The sequence below is a fragment of the Anolis sagrei genome, chromosome 13, assembly GCF_037176765.1.
Source record: "Anolis sagrei isolate rAnoSag1 chromosome 13, rAnoSag1.mat, whole genome shotgun sequence".
In the NCBI taxonomy this organism is placed as follows: Eukaryota; Metazoa; Chordata; class Lepidosauria; order Squamata; family Dactyloidae; genus Anolis; species Anolis sagrei.
The window spans coordinates 16424275-16443077 of NC_090033.1; the positions used below are offsets into that span (position 1 = coordinate 16424275).

Below are 18803 nucleotides of genomic sequence, written 5' to 3' on the forward strand. Positions count from 1 at the left end.
GGGATTTCTAGAAGTAAGCCAACAAAACCAAAGTGGGAGGAAATGCGGTGCTGAGACCAGGGGCGGCTCGTCCATTACGCGAAGTAAGCGGTCGCAGAACACTTTTTTTTTGCCAGGGGCGCAGAGGCGCCTCTGTAAATGCCCCTCGACCGCCACTTGAGGAGCGCCCCCTCAGCTCACAACAGCCCTAGCAGTCCGGGGGGAGCCTCGGCTTTCTTGCCTCGCTGCCGGGCGATCCTCTTCCCAAAGGGGCCGGGCCCTTGAGCCTCGCCTAGCCCCTCTCGTTCCTGCTCCACCCGGCCACCGGGTGCGCGAGCAGAGCCGGCACTCAATCGTTCTCCACGTTCGATCCCTTCCCCATGACCGGCTCCCTTTCCTGATCCCCTGGCACTCCACCCGCCTCCTCTCCCCAATCCGCGGGTGGGCCAAGGGGTAGAGCCGCCGCGCCTGGCCTGCTTCGGGTCTGGAGGCGTGTCTGAAGACCCCAGTGTGCGCACCAAAGGTCGCCTCTTCTCCTGACTTTCTCTTCAGCCATTGGGACCAAGAGAGAGAGAGAGAGCCCCTCCAGCTGGAGGTATCTCCCACCTCCGCTCCCTCCTTTGTTTTTGCGTCTACCTTCAGGAAAGGTGGGCATCTCCACCTCTCTCTCTCTCTGGCTTAAAAACAAAAGAACCGCTGGGCCAATACCCACCAAACTTGGCAACAAAACTCCTTACCATACAAGGTGTGACCAACAATAATAAAAAATAACAAAAAACCAAAAAGAACTTATAAATCCTTAATAAAAGGAGAACCCATCACAGCGTCCTACCTTTCCTTTCCATTCTTCCCTTCTTCACCTTATCTTCTGCTCATCCTTCCTTTCCTTCTTCCTGTTATCTTCTGCCCTTTCTTTCCTTCATTCCCTTCTTCCCCTTCTGTTTTTCTTCCCTCCCTCCTTCCCACCCTTCCCCTTCCTTCCTTCGTTTTCCTTCTTCCCCTTATCTTCTGTCTTTCCTTCCTGCCTTCCTTCCTTCCTTCCCTCCCTTCTTTCCCCTTCTGTCCTACGTCGGGTGAAAGAGTGAAGGGCCCGTCGCCCCCCATCATCACCACCACAAGCAACTCCCAAATGTCAAGGTCTTCCCCAAACTCCACTGTGTACAAATTTTGCCATATTGAGTTTTCTTCCCAAGTTGGGTCCAGATTTATCTTTGTTTTGATTCACAGTGCTCTCCAGATATAAGTGGACTGCTATTATTATTATTATTATTATTATTATTATTATTATTGCTATTGTTCTTATTATTATTAACCTGAGCCTGGCTATCTGTCAGGAGTGGTTAGATTGTGCTTCTCCCATTGGCCAAAAGGGGCTGCATTGGATGGCCTCTGGAAGTCTCTTCCTATCCTACGATTCTATTATTATTAGTAGTAGTAGTAGTAGTAGTAGTAGTAGTATTATACTGAGCCTGAATGGCCATCTCCCAGGAGTGGTTTGATTGCGCTTTTCCCTTATGCCAGAAGGGGTTGGACTAGATGGCTCTTGGAGGTCTCTTCCTACCATAGGATTCCATCATCATCATCATCAACTTGAGGCTGGCCATCTCTTAAGAGTGGTTAGATTGTGCTTTTCCCATTTTCCAAAAGGGGCTGGACTGGATGGCCCCTGGAGGTCTCTTCCTACCCTACCATTCTATTATTCTTATCAACCAGAGGCTGCTTGACCATCTGTCAGAAGTGCTTTGATTGTGCTTTTCCACCATGAGGGTTGAAGAGGGTTGCCACAGAGTATGCCACAGCAACGCATGGCCGGGTACAGCTAGTTTAGTTATATGTGTGTTTTAAATGTGCTTCTATGTAAAATAATTACGAAATAAATTGAAAAAATTGTTTCGAATCTAATTTACTCCTCACACTATTCCTGCATAGCCCAATATTGGATCGTAAACTAAATTAAATACGAATTAATAACGAATTACAAAATTAACAAACGAAACTGCCCAAGCCTACTATTTATTTATTTATTATTTATTTATTTACTATTCTTGCATACCGCTGTATCTCCAGCCCAAGGGCGACTCACAGCGGTTTCCAGACAGCAAACAACAAAGACAATAAAAACAGCAATAATTAATATACCATAACAGTTAAATTACACATTTCCATTACTAGCTAATAAACAAACATCAATACACAGTTATCACAAAACCCACCCCCGATCGCCTCATCATCCGAGCGTGATCCAAATTCGACATCCATTGTTCCGTTCCTATGTTCAAATTACCAGAATTGCACTGAATTACTCAAACGCCTGCACAAACATCCAGGTCTTCAACTTTCTACAGAATGTCATGAGGGATGGTGCCAGCCTAACATCTACAGGAAGGGCGTTCCACAGCCGAGGAGCCACCACCGAGAAGGCCCTATCTCTCGTCCCCGCCAACCGTGCATGAGAGGCTGGCGGGATCGAGAGCAGGGCCTCCCCGGAAGATCTCAAAGTCCGGGTGGGTTCATAGGCCAAGATGCGGTCAGATAGGTATCTTGGGCCGGAACCGTTTAGGGCTTTATAGGCCAGTACCAACACCTTGAATTGGTTGATACTATGTATCCATCTATCCATCCTCTATCATTCTCTCTCTGTGTCCTATCCATCTATCTATCTATCTATCTATCTTCTATGTATTTCCAAGATGGATTCCACTGTGTATTAGAAATGCTGTGCAGAATGTTTATTCCATGAGGCTGTGATTATGTAACCTTGAGAGACGTGAGATAATGCTTGCTCTTGCTGGGAACCGAAGGGAGTAACTAGTCTCAGCAAGAAGAGATAAGCAGATGTGCAGAGACTTTCGTTTTGACTAGTTCCTGAATTGTAGCTCACTGTAGTAAGACGTGTCTTTTGAATGTGCTTAGTGAAACTTAGTTTCTTTTGTAACTCAAAGCTTGCAGAATCCTTATTTTACAACACAGTGTCTGCTGATCTAGCAATACTCTGACAATTTGTTCTATAACGGTGGCAAGTTTTGTGCTGATAGCTCTAATAATGAGGGAGGAAGGACCCCCGGAAGTTTCCCGATTGGCACGAAAAAAGTTACAAAAAAATCATTACTTTGTTATAGTTACAAAAAGAATTACTGGCAGCAGTGGCCAACCTACAAAGATCTGCTGGGAAAAAATAATAACAACGAGTCTTGGAAATTAAAGCCTCAGGAGGAGTTAGTCCAGAAATATGAAAATTTAACATGGCTACAATATTTCCAACTTCTAGAAACATTCAAACGAGACAAAAAGATAGGATTTGAAGAGAAGGAGACAACATGGGACAAACTGTTGAAAACAGAAAGGAAAAGCATAACAAAGTTATATAACCAATTACTGATGTGGGAAACGGAAACAGAAGAAATTAAAAACTGCATGGTGCTCTGGGCAAAAAACATAGGGAGACCGATAAAAATCCATGAATGGCAGCAAATTTGGAGAAAAAAGCTAAAATATACATACTCGGCATCTCTTAAGGAGAACTGGCTGAAGACTTTTCATAGATGGTATATAACACCTCAAAAACTGAGCAAAATGTATAAAGGATACCAAGGCAAATGCTGGAAATGTAAAGAACACATAGGAACATACTACCACATGTGGTGGTCGTGCCCCGAGGTGAATAAATACTGGCGAGTCATACAAGGAGAGGCTCAAAAACTACTAAAGAAAAAGATCCCTCGAAAGTCGGAATACTTCCTATTAGGGCTGACAGATGACGACCTAAAGCTGAACAGTAGGCTTGGGCGGTTTCGTTCGTTAATTTCAGAATTTGTTATTAATTCGTATTTAAATTAGCTTACGATCCAATATTGAGCCATGCAGGAATAGTGTGAGGAGTAAATTAGATTCGAAACAATTTTTTCAATTTATTTCGTAATTGTTTCGTAATTGTTTCGTAATTATTTTGAAATTATTTCGTAATTATTTCTGCATGTCTGGTGCAAGTTTTATAGTTGTCATTTGTTTTATCACACCAACAGTCAACAACAGAGGGAGAGGGGAGCTTCAGAAGTTCCCCCTGTCCCATTTGGAGGTTTTTTTTAGCATATTGCGCAATTGCGTTCACCATTAACGAATCGATTCGTAATTTTACGAAATTTCGTAAATTTTGAAAATTTTTAAAGGAAAATTTCGGAATTATTTAAAAAAACGAAACGCGATGGACCCCTAAAAACGAAACGAGTTTAGAAACAAATTTTTCCGTTGTTACCCAGGCCTTCTGAACAGCAATGAAGACATCCTCCTTACATATATTTCCACCGCCACACGGATAATTTTGGCAAGGCACTGGAAGGATGATCATATTCCAAAAATTGAAGAATGGTTCGACAAACTATCAGAAATAAAGGACATGGATAAACTAACGTTCTTCCTGAGAAACAGCTCGGGAAGACCTGTAAAGCAGGCGGATTGGACTGATTTTGAGGAATATGAAAAAACTAAATTTGAATGTTAAAATGAGTAAGATTTGAAATGGTGAGACACAACTAGGTCTATTATTGGTATGGATGGGTGAAAAATTAAAATGGGAGACCCCCATGAGGGCCACCCGGGAACATAGGATGAAACTCTGTATGGAAACTAAATGGAAGTCTTATGTTTTAAATATGTGTAAGTATTAGGCCTGGGTAACCACGGAAAAATTTGGTTCTAAACTTGTTTCGTTTTTAGGGGGCCCTTGGGTTTCGTTTTTTTAAATAATTCCGAAATTTTCCTTTAAAATTTTTTGAAATTTACGAAATTTCATAAAATTACGAATTGATTTGTTAATGGCGGACGAGATTGCGCAATATGCTAAAAAAAACCTCCAAATGGGACAAGGGGAACTTCTGAAGCTTCCCTCTCCCTCTGTTGTTGACTGTTGGTGTGACTATAAACAACTATAAAACAACTAAAAACAACTATAAAACTTGCACCAGACATGCGAAAATAATTACGAAATAATTACAAAATAATTACAAAATAATTACGAAATATTTACGAAATAAATTTTAAAAAATGTTTCGAATCTTAATTACTCCTCACACTATTCCAGCATGGCTCAATATTGGATCGTAAGCTAATTTATATACGAATTAATAACGAATTACGAAATTAACGAACGAAACCGCCCAAGCCTACCTTGTAGGTAATTTGTCTTTTTGTAAGTTTTGTAAGTATTTTCTATGTATACAACCCATCCCCTCCCTATATGCTCTCCCGTTCTACTTTTTCTATTATTCTCTTCTATCCCCTCTCTCTATTTCTTCCTACTCCTCTTTTTGCCCTTCTTCTCTCTATCCCCCTACGTCTGTTCTCATCCCCCCCATCTACTTACTCCCCACCCTCCCCCTGCCCCTTGTCAACGAATGTCAGTATGATGTGATTGTATATCTGTCTTTTTATTATATGGAAAATTTAATAAAGATTATTAAAAAAAATAAAGAAATGCTGTGCAGAATGTTTATTCCATGAGGCTGTGATTATGTAACCTTGAGAGACGTGAGATAATGTTGCTCTTGCTGGGAACCGAAGGGAGTAACTAGTCTCAGCAAGAAGAGATAAGCAGATGTGCAGAGACTATCGTTTTGACTGGTTCCTGAATTGTAGCTCGCTGTAGTAAGACGTGTCTTTTGAATGTGCTTAGTGAAACTTAGTTTCTTTTGTAACTCAAAGCTTGCAGAGTCCTTATTTTGATCTAGCAATACTCTGACAATTCATTCTATAATGGTGGCACGTTTTGTGCTGATAGCTCTAATAAGACCAAGCGTGATCCCTGGGGAAGGCAATGGCAAACCACTCCAGTATTCTTGCCAAGAAAACTAAATGGACCAGTACAACCAGAGATATGTCGGTATGCCATTGGAAGATGGGACTCCCAGGTCGGAAGATGGCCAAAATGCTACTGGGGAGGAGCAGAGGATAAGTTCAACTAGCCCCAGATGTGATGACGCAGCTAGCTCAAAGCCGAAAGGAAGGCTAGCGGCCGACGGTACTGGAGGCGAACGACGAATCCGATGCTCTAAAGATCAACACACCATAGGAACCTGGAATGTAAGATCTATGAGCCAGGGCAAATTGGATGTTGTTATTGGTGAGATGTCAAGACTAAAGATAGACATTCTGGGGGTCAGCGAACTGAAATGGACTGGAATGGGCCACTTCACATCAGATGACCACCAGATCTACTACTGCGGACAAGAGGAACATCGAAGAAATGGAGTAGCCTTCATAATTAATAAGAAATTCGCTAAAGCGGTGCTTGGATACAACCCAAAAAATGACAGAATGATCTCAATTCGAGTGCAAGGAAAGCCTTTCAACATTACAGTGATCCAAATATATGCCCCAACCACAGCTGCTGAAGAAGCAGAAGTAGATCACTTCTATGAGGATCTGCAGGACCTACTGGATAATACACCAAAAAGAGACATTATTTTCATTACAGGAGACTGGAATGCCAAGGTGGGAAGTCAAATGACAACAGGGATCACAGGCAAGCATGGTCTGGGAGAACAAAATGAAGCGGGACGCAGGCTGATAGAATTCTGCCAGGAAAACTCGCTGTGTATAACGAATACTCTCTTCCAACAACCTAAAAGACGGCTTTATACATGGACCTCACCAGATGGTCAACACCGAAATCAGATTGACTACATCCTTTGCAGTCAAAGGTGGCGGACATCCATCCAGTTGGTGAAAACAAGACCTGGGGCTGACTGTAGCTCAGATCACGAACTTCTTATTGCTCAATTTAGAATAAAACTAAAGAGATCAGGGAAAATACACAGACCAGTTAGATATGATCTCACTAACATTCCTAGCGAATATACAGTGGAAGTGAAGAACAGATTTGAAGGACTAGATTTAGTAAACAGAGTCCCAGAAGAACTATGGACAGAAGTCCGAGACATTGTTCAGGAGGCGGCAACAAAGTACGTTCCAAAGAAAAAGAAAACCAAGAAGGCAAAATGGTTGTCTGCTGAGACACTGGAAGTAGCTCAAGAAAGGAGGAAAGCAAAAGGAAACAGGGATAAGGGGAGATATGCCCAGTTAAATGCGCAATTCCAGAGGTTAGCCAGAAGAGATAAGGAACTATTTTTAAATAAGCAATGCATGGAAGTGGAAGAAGACAACAGAATAGGAAGGACAAGAGACCTCTTCCAGAAAATTAGAAACATTGGAGGTAAATTTCAGGCAAAAATTGGTATGATAAGAAACAAAGATGGCAGGGAACTAACAGAAGCTGAAGAGATCAAGAGAAGGTGGCGAGACTATACAGAAGATCTGTATAGGAAGGATAACAATATTGAGGATAGTTTTGACGGTGTGGTGAATGAATTAGAACCAGACATCCTGAGGAGTGAGGTTGAATGGGCCTTAAGAAGCATTGCTAACAACAAGGCAGCAGGAGACGACGGGATCCCAGCTCAACTGTTTAAAATCTTAAAAGATGATGCTGTCAAGGTGATGCATGCCATTTGCCAGCAAATATGGAAAACACAAGAATGGCCATCAGACTGGAAAAAATCAACTTATATCCCCATACCAAAAAAGGGAAATGCGAAAGACTGCTCAAACTTCCGTACAGTGGCCCTTATTTCTCATGCCAGTAAGGTAATGCTCAAGATCCTGCAAGGAAGACTCCAGCAATACATGGAGCAAGAGTTGCCAGATGTTCAAGCTGGGTTCAGAAAAGGCAGAGGAACGAGAGACCAGATTGCCAATATCCGCTGGATAATGGAGAAAGGCAGGGAGTTTCAGAAAAACATCTACTTCTGCTTCATTGACTATTCTAAAGCCTTTGACTGTGTGGATCATAATAAATTGTGGCAAGTTCTTAGTGGGATGGGCATCCCAAGCCATCTTGTCTCTCTCCTGAGGAATCTGTACAAGGACCAAGTAGCAACAGTCAGAACTGACCACGGAACAACAGACTGGTTCAAGATTGGGAAAGGCGTACGGCAAGGCTGCATACTCTCACCCAACCTTTTTAACTTGTATGCAGAACACATCATGCGATGTGCGGGGCTTGATGAATGCAAAGCTGGGGTGAAAATTGCTGGAAGAAACATTAACAACCTCAGATATGCAGATGACACCACTCTGATGGCCGAAAGCGAGGAGGAGCTGAGGAGCCTTCTAATCAAGGTGAAAGAAGAAAGCGCAAAAGCCGGGTTGCAGCTAAACGTCAAAAAAACCAAGATTATGGCAACAAGAATGATTGACAACTGGAAAATAGAAGGCGAAACCGTGGAGGCCGTGACAGACTTTGTATTTCTAGGGGCAAAGATTACTGCAGATGCAGACTGTAGCCAGGAAATCAGAAGACGCTTACTTCTTGGGAGGAGAGCAATGTCCAGTCTCGATAAAATAGTGAAGAGTAGAGACATCACACTGGCAACCAAGATCCGCCTAGTCAAAGCCATGGTATTCCCTGTAGTCACCTACGGATGTGAGAGCTGGACCTTAGGGAAGGCTGAGCGAAGGAAGATCGATGCTTTTGAGCTGTGGTGTTGGAGGAAAGTGCTGAGAGTGCCTTGGACTGTGAGAAGATCCAACCAGTCCATCCTCCAGGAAATAAAGCCCAACTGCTCACTGGAGGGAAAGATACTAGAGACAAAGTTGAAGTACTTTGGCCACATCATGAGGAGACAGGAAAGCCTAGAGAAGACAATTATGCTGGGGAAAGTGGAAGGCAAAAGGAAGAGGGGCCGACCAAGGGCAAGATGGATGGATGGCATCCTTGAAGTGACTGGACTGACCTTGAGGGAGCTGGGGGTGGTAACGGACGACAGGGAGCTCTGGCGTGGGCTGGTCCATGAGGTCACGAAGAGTCGGAGACGACTGAACGAATGAACAACAAGCTCTAATAATGAGGGAGGAAGGACCCCCTGAAGTTTCCCGGTTGGCACGAAAAAAAGTTACAAAAAAATCATTACTTTGTTATAGTTACAAAAAAATTATTGTGGGAGACACCGGCAAAAATGATTCACCCCCTCCCCAATTTAGTAATGAGTACTGGAATATGCTAATCATTGATTGTACAACCCTACTGCCTATATAACAGATACCACACTCGTGTCGGAGTACATACGTGTGCAGGCTGCCGAAGGGGGGTCCAGTACCGCTCGGTAAAAGCCGGTTTCGCAGCGACACACCTGTGCCGCCGGGGTCTCGGAATAGCTGTGCGGTGGGCATTTGGCACAAAGCTGGTCCCCCGGGGAAGACTTGTAAGAGCCCACTTGACAGGCTGAAAGGAGAAAGAGAAAGACGCTGACAATAGCACATTATTTAGTCTGTGAGTTGCTAGAATCATAGAGTTGGAAGAGACCTCATGGGCCACCCAGTCCAACCCCCTTCTGCCATGCAGAAAAAGCACAATCAAAGCTCGCCTCCCCCTGACAGATGGCCATCCAGCCTCTGCTTAAACGTTTCCAAAGAAGAAGGAGCTTCCACTGGACTGTAAGGAAGAGAGTTCTACTGCTAAAGAGTCCAAAACGTTTAGGGTAGAACACATTTACCACTCTTAGCCCACCAAATTTCAGAATGTTCCACTTATCCATGGATTTTCGGTGAATAGATCGCCATCCAACCTTAGTTTAAAAGCTTCCAAGGAAGGAGGTTATACCACGAGGCGGAGAGTCCTGTTGTTGAACAGCTCTTACAATCAGGAAGTTCTTCCTAATGTTCATTGGAATCTCCTTTCCTGTCATTTGAAACCATTGCTCCCAGTCCGAGTTTCCCTCTTCTTTATGACACCCTTTCACATACACTGTTCCCTCATAGAATCATAGAATCAAAGAGTTGGAAGAGACCTCCTGGGCCATCCAGTCCAACCCCATTCTGCCAAGAAGCAGGAATATTGCATTCAAATCACCCCTGACAGATGGCCATCCAGCCTCTGTTATAAAAGCTTCCAAAGAAAGAGCCTCCACCACACTCCCCGGAGAGTTCCACTGCTGAACAACTCTCACAGTCAGGAAGTTCTTCCTCATGTTCAGATGGACTCTCCTCTCTTGTAGTTTGAAGCCATTGTTCCGCGTCCTAGTCTCCAGGGAAGCAGAAAACAAGCTTGCTCCCTCCTCCCTGTGGCTTCCTCTCACATATTTATTAGGCTTGGGCGGTTTTGTTCGTTGATTTCATAATTCGTTATTAATTCGTATTTAAATTAACTTACGATCCAGTATTGAGCCATGCAGGAATAGTGTGAGGAGTAAATTAGATTCAAAACAAATTTTTCACTTTATTTCGTAATTATTTTGTTATTATTTCGAAATTATTTCGAAATTATTTTCGCATGTCTGGTGCAAGTTTTATAGTTGTTTGTTTTATCACACCAACAGCCAACAACAGAGGGAGAGGGAAGCTTCAGAAGTTCCCCCTGTCCCATTTGGAGGGTTTTTTTAGCATATTGCGCAATCGCGTCTGCCATTAACAAATCGATTCATAATTTTACGAAATTTCGTATATTTCGAAATTTTTTAAAGTAAAATTTCAGAATTCTTTAAAAAAATGAAACACAAGGGCCCCCCTAAAAACGAAACGGGTTTACAACCAAATTTTTCCATTGTTACCCAAGCCTAACAGCTAGTATATATCGGCCTGGATGATCTACGGATGGAACAAATCAAGAACTTTGGTCCAAAAGCAAGGCGCTGGCTGCTGGAGCTGATGAACAACTGCACTGCATCCTGTCAGATCCCCAAAATCTGGAGGAAAGCAAGAGTCATCGCCATCTTGAAGCCAGGCAAAGACCGTAACGACCCAAAAAGTTACAGACCAATCTCTCTGTTGTGCCACCTCTACAAAGTTCTGGAGAGCCTTATTTTGCATTGAATTACGGAAAATATAGACCCCTGTCTGGTAGGCTTGGGTAAACACGGAAAAAATTGGTTCTAAACTCGTTTTGTTTTTAGGGGGCCCTTGCGTTTCGTTTTTTTAAATAATTCCGAATTTTCCTTTAAAACAATTCAAAATTTACGAAATTTCGTAAAATTACGAATCGATTCGTTATATAGGGGGCGCTGGCGGGTCGATTTTGAAGTTATTTCCGAAATTTTCTTGAAAAAAAGATCGGAAATACCAGGAAATACGAATCGCTTTCTTTGTTTCGTTAATGGAAGGTGCCCCGCCCTTCCTCCAGAACCAAGTCGTAAGTTTCTTAACTCGTAATGAAATCGTAAATACTAGGGCTGGGCGGTTTCATTCATTAATTTCGTAATTCATTATTGATTCATATTTAAATTAGCTTACGATCCGATATTGAGCCATGCAGGAGCAACTAAAAATCGAAACGAATTTTTCAATTTATTTCGTAATTGGTTTGAAATCGTTTCGAAATCGTTTCGAAATTGTTTTGAAATTGTTTCGTTATTATTTCCGTATGTCTGGTGCAAGTTTTATAGTTGTTGTTTGTGTTATCACACCAACAGTCAACAACAGAGGGAGAGGGAAGCTTCAGAAGTTTCTCCTATCCCATTTGGAGGTTTTTTTGGTGCCAATGAGATCTCTTCCAACTCTTTGATTCTATGATTCTATGAGGAGAAACGTCAGGAGGGAATGCTAGTGGAACATGGCCATACAGACCAAAACACTCGGACACCCAGTGATTCCGTCCATGAAAGCCTTTGACAACTCTGGGATTCTTTGAGTTTCCCAATCCCACGTGCAGCTCAAGGACAGGAGGATAATACATCTGGGATTCGGAGAGTCTTGCACATCCCTCGCCTTCAGATGCTTCGGATGCTCGGTAAACAGACGCCATCCTTGGGACTTGACACGCTTCATCTCGGCAGAAGGGTGGGACCGAGTGGGAGGAACGCAGCCGAGCCATCTGCCGCCCGGTCCACTTGTCCGCCCCCTCGATCCTCCGGGGAGAGCGCAGCACCTGCTAATACGCCGTCACGATGGCTGAAATGATAGACGGCTCCGTCCGTCAAAGCGATGATAGCGAAGAGTGAGCCACTCTGCTTGCCGTGATGTGGCCGCACGGTGCATACGAAAGCAGCCTGGGCAATGCTCAATGTAGCGGTGAAAGACCAAGGCTATCTTCTGAGGCGGAATGGAGCCACCTTTCCAAGTGTATTGAGACTGTCCATTTATTAGGCTTGGTTGATCAAGGAAAAAAATGGTTCTAAACTCGTTTCGTATATAGGGGGCACTGGCGGTTCGATTTTGACATTATTTCCGAAGATTGTTTATTTATTTATTTATTTATTTACTTCATTTGTTGACCGCCATTCTCAGCCCTAGGGCGACTCACGGCGGTGTACAACATATAAAAAAAGTTTACAATAAAGCAATAGCACAACAAATATCAACATAACTATCAATAATACAACAATATAATTACACTAACTCATCCGCGCCGTCTCATTGTGGAATCATAAACCAATCTCGTAATCCATATTCCGTTCCAGTCGTCATTGCCAATTGTTGTAGCACTTAGTTAAACGCCTTCTCAAATAACCATGTCTTTAGGCTCTTGCGGAATGACATAAGGGAGGGCGCCTGTCTGATGTCTACAGGGAGGGTATTCCACAGCCGGGGGGCCACCACCGAGAAGGCCCTCTCTCTCGTCCCCGCCAGGCGTGCCTGTGAGGCTGGCGGGACCGAGAGAAGGGCCTCCCCAGACGATCTCAAGGCCCTCGTGGGCTCATAGGCCAAGATGCGGTCAGAAAGGTATTTTGGGCCGGAACCGTTTAGGGCTTTGTAGGCCAACACCAGCACCTTAAATTGGGCCCGGTAGCAGATCGGCAGCCAGTGGAGCTGGAACAACAAGGGCGTTGTGTGCTCCCTGCGTCCTGCTCCTGTTAGTACCATGACTTGGCCACGGTAGTCCACGCTCTGGTTACATCCCGTTTAGACTACTGCAACGCTCTCTACGTGGGGTTGCCTTTGAAGACGGCTCAGAAGCTCCAACTAGTCCAACGCTCGGCAGCCATGATTTTAACAGGAGCGGAGCGCAGGGAGCATACAACCCCCCTGTTGTGCCAACTCCACTGGCTACCGATCTGCTACCGGGCTGGATTCAAAGTGCTAGCATTGGCCTTTAAAGCCCTAAACGGTTCCGGCCCAAGCTACCTATCCGACTGCATCTCTGCCTACGAACCCACCACGACTTTGAGATCTTCCGGGGAGGCCCTGCTCTCGATCCCGCCTGCTTCTCAAGCACGTCTGGCAGGGACAAGAGATGGGGCCTTCTCGGTGGTGGCTCCTCAGCTGTGGAACGACCTTCCTGCCGACATTAGATTAGGACCATCTCTAATGGTATTCCGCAAAAAAGTGAAGACCTGGCTGTTTGAGCAGGCGTTCGAATAATTAGTGCAATGATTGATTAATGAACACTGGAATGGATCAATGGATGACGAATTTGGATTATGTTTTTGATGATGAGATGACAGCGAATGGCTACTGTAGTAATCGTTAATTGTTTATTGTTATTAATTGTGTAATGGATTAGGTGTTAACTGTTTTTATACTGTACATTGAATTTCTGCTGTCCCTTATTGTTGTGAACTGCCGTGAGTTGCCTGCTGTCCATGGCATTCATCGACCTTGCAAAGGCATTCGACACAGTGAATGAACCGCAGCGCTCTCTGGACCATCCTCCAAAAAATCGGGTGCCCAAGCAAATTTGTGAACATCCTGCGGCTCCTCCATGATGACATGATGGCAACAGTCTTGGGCAGCAATGGCTCCCAAAGTGACCCATTTAAGGTGGAATCTGGTGTCAAACAGGGATGATGTGTTATTGCCCCAACTCTATTCTCCATCTTCATCGCTATGATACTTCACCTTGTTGACGGGAAGCTTCCCACCGGAGTGGAAATCATCTATCGGACAGATGGCAAGCTATTCAACCTCAGCAGACTGAAAGCCAAAACCAAGGTTACAACAACATCTGTTATAGAACTCCAGTATGCTGATGACAACGTCGTCTGTGCGCATTCAGAAGAAGATCTACAAGCCACTCTCAACACCTTCGCAGAAGCATACGAGAAGCTCGGCTTGTCATTGAACATTGAAAAAACCAAGGTGCTTTTCCAGCAGTCACCAGCCAATCCCTCTCCAATGCCAGTGATACAGCTTAATGGTGTAGCATTAGAAAATGTGGACCATTTCCTCTCCCTTGGCAGCCACCTCTCCACCAAAGTCAACATCGACGCCAAAATACAACACTGCCTGAGCTCTGCAAGTGCAGCATTTTTCCGAATGAGGCAGAGAGTGTTTGAGGACCAGGACATCCGTAGGGAGACCAAGGTGCTTGTCTATAAAGCCATTCCCCTCCCAACCCTGCTCTATGCCTGTGAGATGTGGACTGTCTACAGACGTCACATGCAACTCCTGGAACGATTCCATCAGCGCTGCCTCCGGAAAATCCTGCAAATCTCTTGGGAAGACAGGCGGACAAACGTCAGCGTGCTGGAAGAAGCAAAGACCACCAGCATTGAAGCGATGGTCCTCCGCCACCAACTCCGCTGGACCGGCCACGTTGTCCGGATGCCCGACCACCGTCTCCTAAAGCAGTTGCTCTACTCCGAACTTAAGAACGGAAAACGGAACGTTGGTGGACAGGAAAAGAGATTTAAAGATGGGCTCAAAGCCAACCTTAAAAACTTTGGCATAGACACTGAGAACTGGGAAGCCCTGGCCCTTGACCGCTCCAGCTGGAGGTCAGCTGTGACCAGCAGTGCTGCAGAATTTGAGGAGGCACGAGAAAGAGAGAAACGTGCCAGGAGGAAAGCGCATCAAGCCAACCCCGACCGGGACCGCCTTCCACCTGGAAACCAATGCCTTCACTGTGGGAGAAGATGCGGGTCAAGAATAGAGCTCCACAGCCACATACGGACCCACAAGAATATTGGAAGACAATCATCCTCGGAAAGCAAGGGATCGCCTAAGTAAAGTAAGCAAAGTAAATAAAGTAAATAAATAAATAACTTTCTTGCAAAAAAAGATCGGAAATACCAGGAAATACGAATCTCTTCCTTTGTTTCGTTAATGGAGGGTGCCCCTCCCTCCCTCCAGAACCATTAAAATCTCGCAGTTTCCCTTCCTTCCCTTGCCGCGAGCTTCCATGCAGAAGGGAGAGGTGGGCATGGCCAAGTCGTAAGTTTCTTAACTCGTAATGAAATCGTAAATACATTACCTTTTGAAGCGATATCGACACGTTTTGGCAACCATATCGAATCCGCGTCCGCCATCTTCCTTATGACTTCCGCCAGTGAATCGTAAATGCTGGGGGCGTGGCCTTCAGGAACGGCTGTTCTTACCCACGGCCACTTCCTTCCTCTTTGCATTGGCGGCTTTGCGGGGTGGGCTTTGCGAGGTGGGCATGGCTACCTCCCTGGCGACAAGCGGCGATCATAGAATCATAGAATCATAGAATCAAAGAGTTGGAAGAGACCTCCTGGGCCATCCAGTCCAACCCCATTCTGCCAAGAAGCAGGAATATTGCATTCAAATCACCCCTGACAGATGGCCATCCAGCCTCTGCTTAAAAGCTTCCAAAGAAGGAGCCTCCACCACACTCCGGGGCAGAGAGTTCCACTGCTGAACGGCTCTCACAGTCAGGAAGTTCTTCCTCATGTTCAGATGGAATCTCCTCTCTTGTAGTTTGAAGCCATTGTTCCGCGTCCTACTAGTCTCCAAGGAAGCAGAAAACAAGCTTGTTCCCTCCTCCCTGTGGCTTCCCCTCACATATTTATACATGGCTATCATATCTCCTCTCAGCCTTCTCTTCTTCAGGCTAAACATGCCCAGTTCTCTAAGCCGCTCCTCATAGGGCTTGTTCTCCAGACCCTTGATCATTTGAGTCGCCCACCTCTGGACACATTCCAGCTTGTCAATATCTCTCTTGAATTGTGGTGCCCAGAATTGGACACAGTATTCCAGATGTGGTCTAACCAAAGCAGAATAGAGCATGGGGAGCATGACTTCCTTAGATCTAGACACTAGGCTCCTCTTGATTCAGGCCAAAATCCCATTGGCTTTTTTTGCCGCCACATCACATTGTTGGCTCATGTTTAACTTGTTGTCCACGATGCGGAAGAGCTGGCCGTAGCTACGCCCACCTCGCAAAGCCCACCTCGCAAAGCCGCCGATGTAAAGTGGAAGGAAGTGGGCGTGGGTAAGAACAGCCGTTCCTGAAGGCCACGCCCTGAGCATTTACGATTCACTGGCGGAAGTCGTAAGGAAGATGGCGGACTTGGCTTCGATATGGCAAAAACACTTCCGGTTTGCCAAAACGTGTCGATATCGCTTCAAAAGGTAATTTATTTACGATTTCATTACGAGTTAAGAAATTTACGACTTGGATCAACCAACCCTAGTGTATATATGTGTGTGTGTAAGAACACTTGCCTGTGTGAAGAAAGTGTGAATGTTGCAATTGCAAGCTTGAATTGCAATCAGTGAGAGTATCTTCATAGAGGTTTGTTTTTTTTGTCGTGGTGCACGAGTCTTAATTGTGCAAAGGCCTTCCCGGCCACCACCAATGCCTGGGCCTCAAACGTAAGTGAAGAATCCAGGAGGACCCCCAAACTGTGGACCTGTGACTTCAGGGGGAGTGCAACCCCATCCAGCACTGGTTGCCACCCTATACCCCGATCCGGTTTACAATCAACCAGGAGGACCTCTGTCTTGTCGGGATTAATCTTCAGCTTGTTCATCCTCATCCAGACAGCCACAGCGGTCAGGCTCTCGTCCAGCACTCGAGGGGCTTCCTTGGAGTTAGGTGGAAAAGAGTAGTAGAGTTGTGTGTCATCTGCATAGAGATGGCACCCAACTCCAAAACTCCGGATGACCTCTCCCAGCGGTTTCATGTAGATGTTGAAGAGCATGGGAGACAGAATGGAACCTTGCGGGACCCCACAGGTCAAAGGCCAGGGGTCCGAGCAGGCGTCTCCAGCTTCACCATCTGGGAACGGCCCTCCAGGAAGGAACAGAACAACGACAAAGCCGTGTCTCCAAGGCCCATCCCGGAGAGGCGTCCCAGAAGGATACCATGATTGATGGTATCAAAAGCTGTTGAGATGTCCTACGGAGATCATCCACCAAGGCGACCAAAGCTGCCTTGGTGCCATGGCCAGGCCTGAAACCATACTGTGACTGATCCAGGTAGTTGATGTCATCCAGGAAGCCCTGAAGCTGAGCAGCGACCACCCGCTCCAACACCTTGCCCAGAAAAGTCAATGTGCCCTACAAGCGAGGTGGGTTTTGTGTTGATTAGCTTAAAACAATGGAGGTCCATGCCTCTAAACGTTTCCCCATTAGGGGCAATAGACTGAATCTTTTCAAGAAGTTCCCAAAATTCAGAAAGCTCCCGAAAAACAGGATGGAGAGGCAGCCGAAAACAGGACACTGAAAATGGCACAGGTTTTTTCTGATTTGTGCTTTAGCCTTGTGGACCTTATCCCTACAGGAGTTGCCTGTTTGTTTGAATTCTTCTTTGGTGGTTTCTCCCTTTTTCCACTTCTTGTGCATGTCGCTTTTGTGTTTTAGCACAGTTAGAAGTTCTTTGGACATCCATTCCGGCTTCTTTGCACTTGTCCTATTTTTTACTCTTTCTTGGCACAGTTTGCAATTGCTGCATAGATGATGGCTGCATAGAGCCTGCGTTTTGTGCAAAGCCCACCCTGCTAATCCATCTCTTCTAACCTAGGTCTATGGAGAAGGACATAATGTAGCGATAGCTTTTAAATGAGAATAGCTTGTCAGGGAAAGGTGGCAGCTATAATTGAAGACCTCCAACATGGCTGCATAGAGAAAGGGCTTTAAATGCCGGTGTTTAAAAGCAAAGCACTTGAAGCTTTCTGCCTCGATAGACAAACCTATTTGGCTTTCATTTTGCCTGCTTGCCTTCGGAGAGACTAAGTGAGATTTGTTATGCTTCTTCTTTTGCCAAAGTGGAACCGATCCTTTAGGGAATCTCCCGTTATTCCGACCAACGTACCCGGAGAATACGTTCCTCATTCTTCCTCCGATATGGGGCAAACCCGTTGATTAAAAATGGTCAGATTATTGCATTAATAATAATAATAATAATAATAATAATAATAATAATACAAAAGCCTGTGTGACATCCTCATTATTACTATTTATTGTTGTTATTATTATTATTATTATTATTATTATTATTATTATTACTGCCCTGTGCCGGAGGACACAGGTTCAAATCCGGGGAGAGGCGGATGAGCTCCCTTTATCAGCTCCAGCTCCTCATGCGGGGACATGACAGAAGCCTCCCACAAGGATGATAAAACATCCAATCATCCGGGCAACGTCTTTGCAGACGACCAATTCTCTCACACCAGAAGCGACTTACAGTTTCTCAAGTCGCTCCGCACACAACAAAAATTATTATTATTATTATTATTATTATTATTATTATTTAATACAAAAGCCTGTGTCACATCCTAATTATTACTATTTATTGTTGTTGTTGTACCAATTTATTATTATTATTATTATTATTATTATTATTATTATTTACCTATTATTATTATTATTATTATTTAATACAAAAGCCTGTGTCACATAATTATTACTATTTATTGTTGTTGTTGTACCAATTTATTCTTATTATTATTATTATTTACCTATTATTATTATTATTATTATTATTATTATTATTATTATTATATAATACAAAAGCCTGTGTCGCATCCTGATTATTACTATTTATTGTTGTTGTTGTACCAATTTATTATTATTATTATTATTATTATTATTATTATTATTATTATTATTTACCTGTCTCTCCTTATGGATCTACATTCATGCACCACTGGGTGGAA

At 44.3% G+C, this 18803-nt stretch overlaps 1 protein-coding gene across 1 annotated transcript in view; it reads right to left on the reverse strand.

Annotated features, from left to right (window-relative positions):
- EPHA8 (EPH receptor A8) overlaps nt 1-18803 on the reverse strand; it is a 144174-nt gene that overhangs the window by 66772 nt on the left and 58599 nt on the right. The window contains exon 4 of the mRNA XM_067472836.1: nt 9098-9253. Coding sequence (XP_067328937.1) covers nt 9098-9253 — 156 coding nt within the window. The remainder of the gene's footprint in view (nt 1-9097; nt 9254-18803) is intronic.